Source organism: Acanthisitta chloris, unplaced genomic scaffold, assembly GCF_000695815.1.
Source record: "Acanthisitta chloris isolate BGI_N310 unplaced genomic scaffold, ASM69581v1 scaffold12167, whole genome shotgun sequence".
Classification (NCBI taxonomy): Eukaryota; Metazoa; Chordata; class Aves; order Passeriformes; family Acanthisittidae; genus Acanthisitta; species Acanthisitta chloris.
This window is the reverse complement of record NW_008684330.1, coordinates 54,655-56,278: the sequence shown is the minus strand read 5'-3', so window position 1 is coordinate 56,278 and position 1,624 is coordinate 54,655. Positions and strand designations below refer to the sequence as shown.

Sequence of the window (1,624 nt, the reverse complement as noted above, 5' to 3'; positions counted from 1 at the left end):
AATCTTTTCAGAGATTTGTTGGGCTAATATCATGGAGATGTTTCTATGTGGATATTAAAAATGTTATGTTTATATGGATAGTGTTTCACAGTACTGCCATGAAAAGCACTGCCATGTGTTCTACAAGAGACTAGTTTTGTATCGTAATAAAATAATGCAATACAGATATAATGAAATCAAGATCTGCAGACAGGCTCACATGTTGCTAAGAGAACAGAAGTATTTCACAGACACATAAAAGTGTAGGTAATAAAAGGATCAAGCAGCCATTCATTATCCAATATCCATGCTGAAATCTAATTTAAGTGGGTTTAAGTGGCCTCAACTCCAGTATCTCTTTTGCTTTCAAAATGTTCTTAGACTAAATAGAATTTGATTGTAAAAATAAAAAAAAATCACTAAACTTACGTTTCTGTTAGAAACATATTATACAAGCTAAAACCAGCAAAAATATCCTATTGCTCAGATTAGGATTCTAACAGGAGAATATGTAAGGAGGTATTCTATCAGGCATTGGAATGGGTTCGTTTATTGTTAGACAAGTGCTCCCAGAAATGGTTTTGAGTTTTTTTTAGAAACAAACAAGACAAAAACTATTTTGATTTTAATCAAAAATGTATTTTCTCATAAAAAAAATTCACATACTCACTGTGTCTACTCTACAGAATTTGTCCATTTCATTACACCACGTGTCAATCCTAGTATATCTGTTCACTGCAAAAACTCGTGGCTAGTGTGTGTAATACAGCACAGGAGGAGTTATTGCTCAGTTCCACTACTTTTATATAATAATTTAAAAAAAAATACAGAAAATGTTCTTGGCTACTTTCACTGTATTCCAGACTTCAAAGTCCCATGAAAGTTCTAGAATATGAAATTAATTGTATTTGGTAGGTAGAATACCCATAGAAGCCAGTTAGGTAAAATTCTTCTGTTATACTGTGTCAGTACATATTCCCATTTGTTGGCAGCAGCAAAGTCCAGACATCTAGTTCCTAAGAGAAATACTTTTTCTTGTTGCCTTTTTATTCAGCACAAATGCAGTCATATGTTTTTCTTTCAGAAAATAAGTGATATACTGACATATTTATGACATATTTGTTGGTACACCTATTACAGTTGCTTTTACTTCCATTGCTGTGCTTTTTTCTTTGCCTATGTCCCAAAGAGTGATTAGAGGAGGATAAAGCTCATTGAGTGAAAAGGATTGTTTCTTCAGGTAGTTCTTTAGATAGCTGTGTCCTATTCCATAGTTCATATCTTGTGAGATGCAGCTGTAGAGATATATCACAGAGGTCATTCCCAAAAGAGCACCAAGGCAGGCAAGGAATCCTATTATGTTGTTCTTTTCATAGCCTTTTGCTTCCAGGTCCAGTCCTTTTGTGGTTACATTGACACATTGTTTCTTACTCTGTGAATAGATTGTGGGAATATCTATACAAATTTTGTATTCAGTTGATGGATTTAGATGTGTAAGATTATATACTTTTATATCAGAGGGTATTCGAGCGCTCTGTGCAGCCTGGGAATCTTCAGCTTTCAGAAAGGCTGTCCATCTAACACTGGACTTCAGAATTTTAGAACTTGTTTTCCATGAAACCAAAACAGAATTAGATTTTATGTC

At 33.9% G+C, this 1,624-nt stretch overlaps 1 protein-coding gene across 1 annotated transcript in view; it reads right to left on the bottom strand.

The window, feature by feature from the left end:
* Positions 1-594: 594 nt before the first annotated feature.
* The window catches only part of LRRN3 (leucine rich repeat neuronal 3), a 2,795-nt gene continuing 1,765 nt past the window's right edge, over positions 595-1,624 (bottom strand). Inside the window, 1 exon segment of the mRNA XM_009079294.1 lies at positions 595-1,624. This exon segment is cut by the window's right edge and continues 29 nt beyond it. Within this exon segment, the coding sequence (XP_009077542.1) occupies positions 1,088-1,624 (537 nt within the window). The 3' untranslated portion in view covers positions 595-1,087.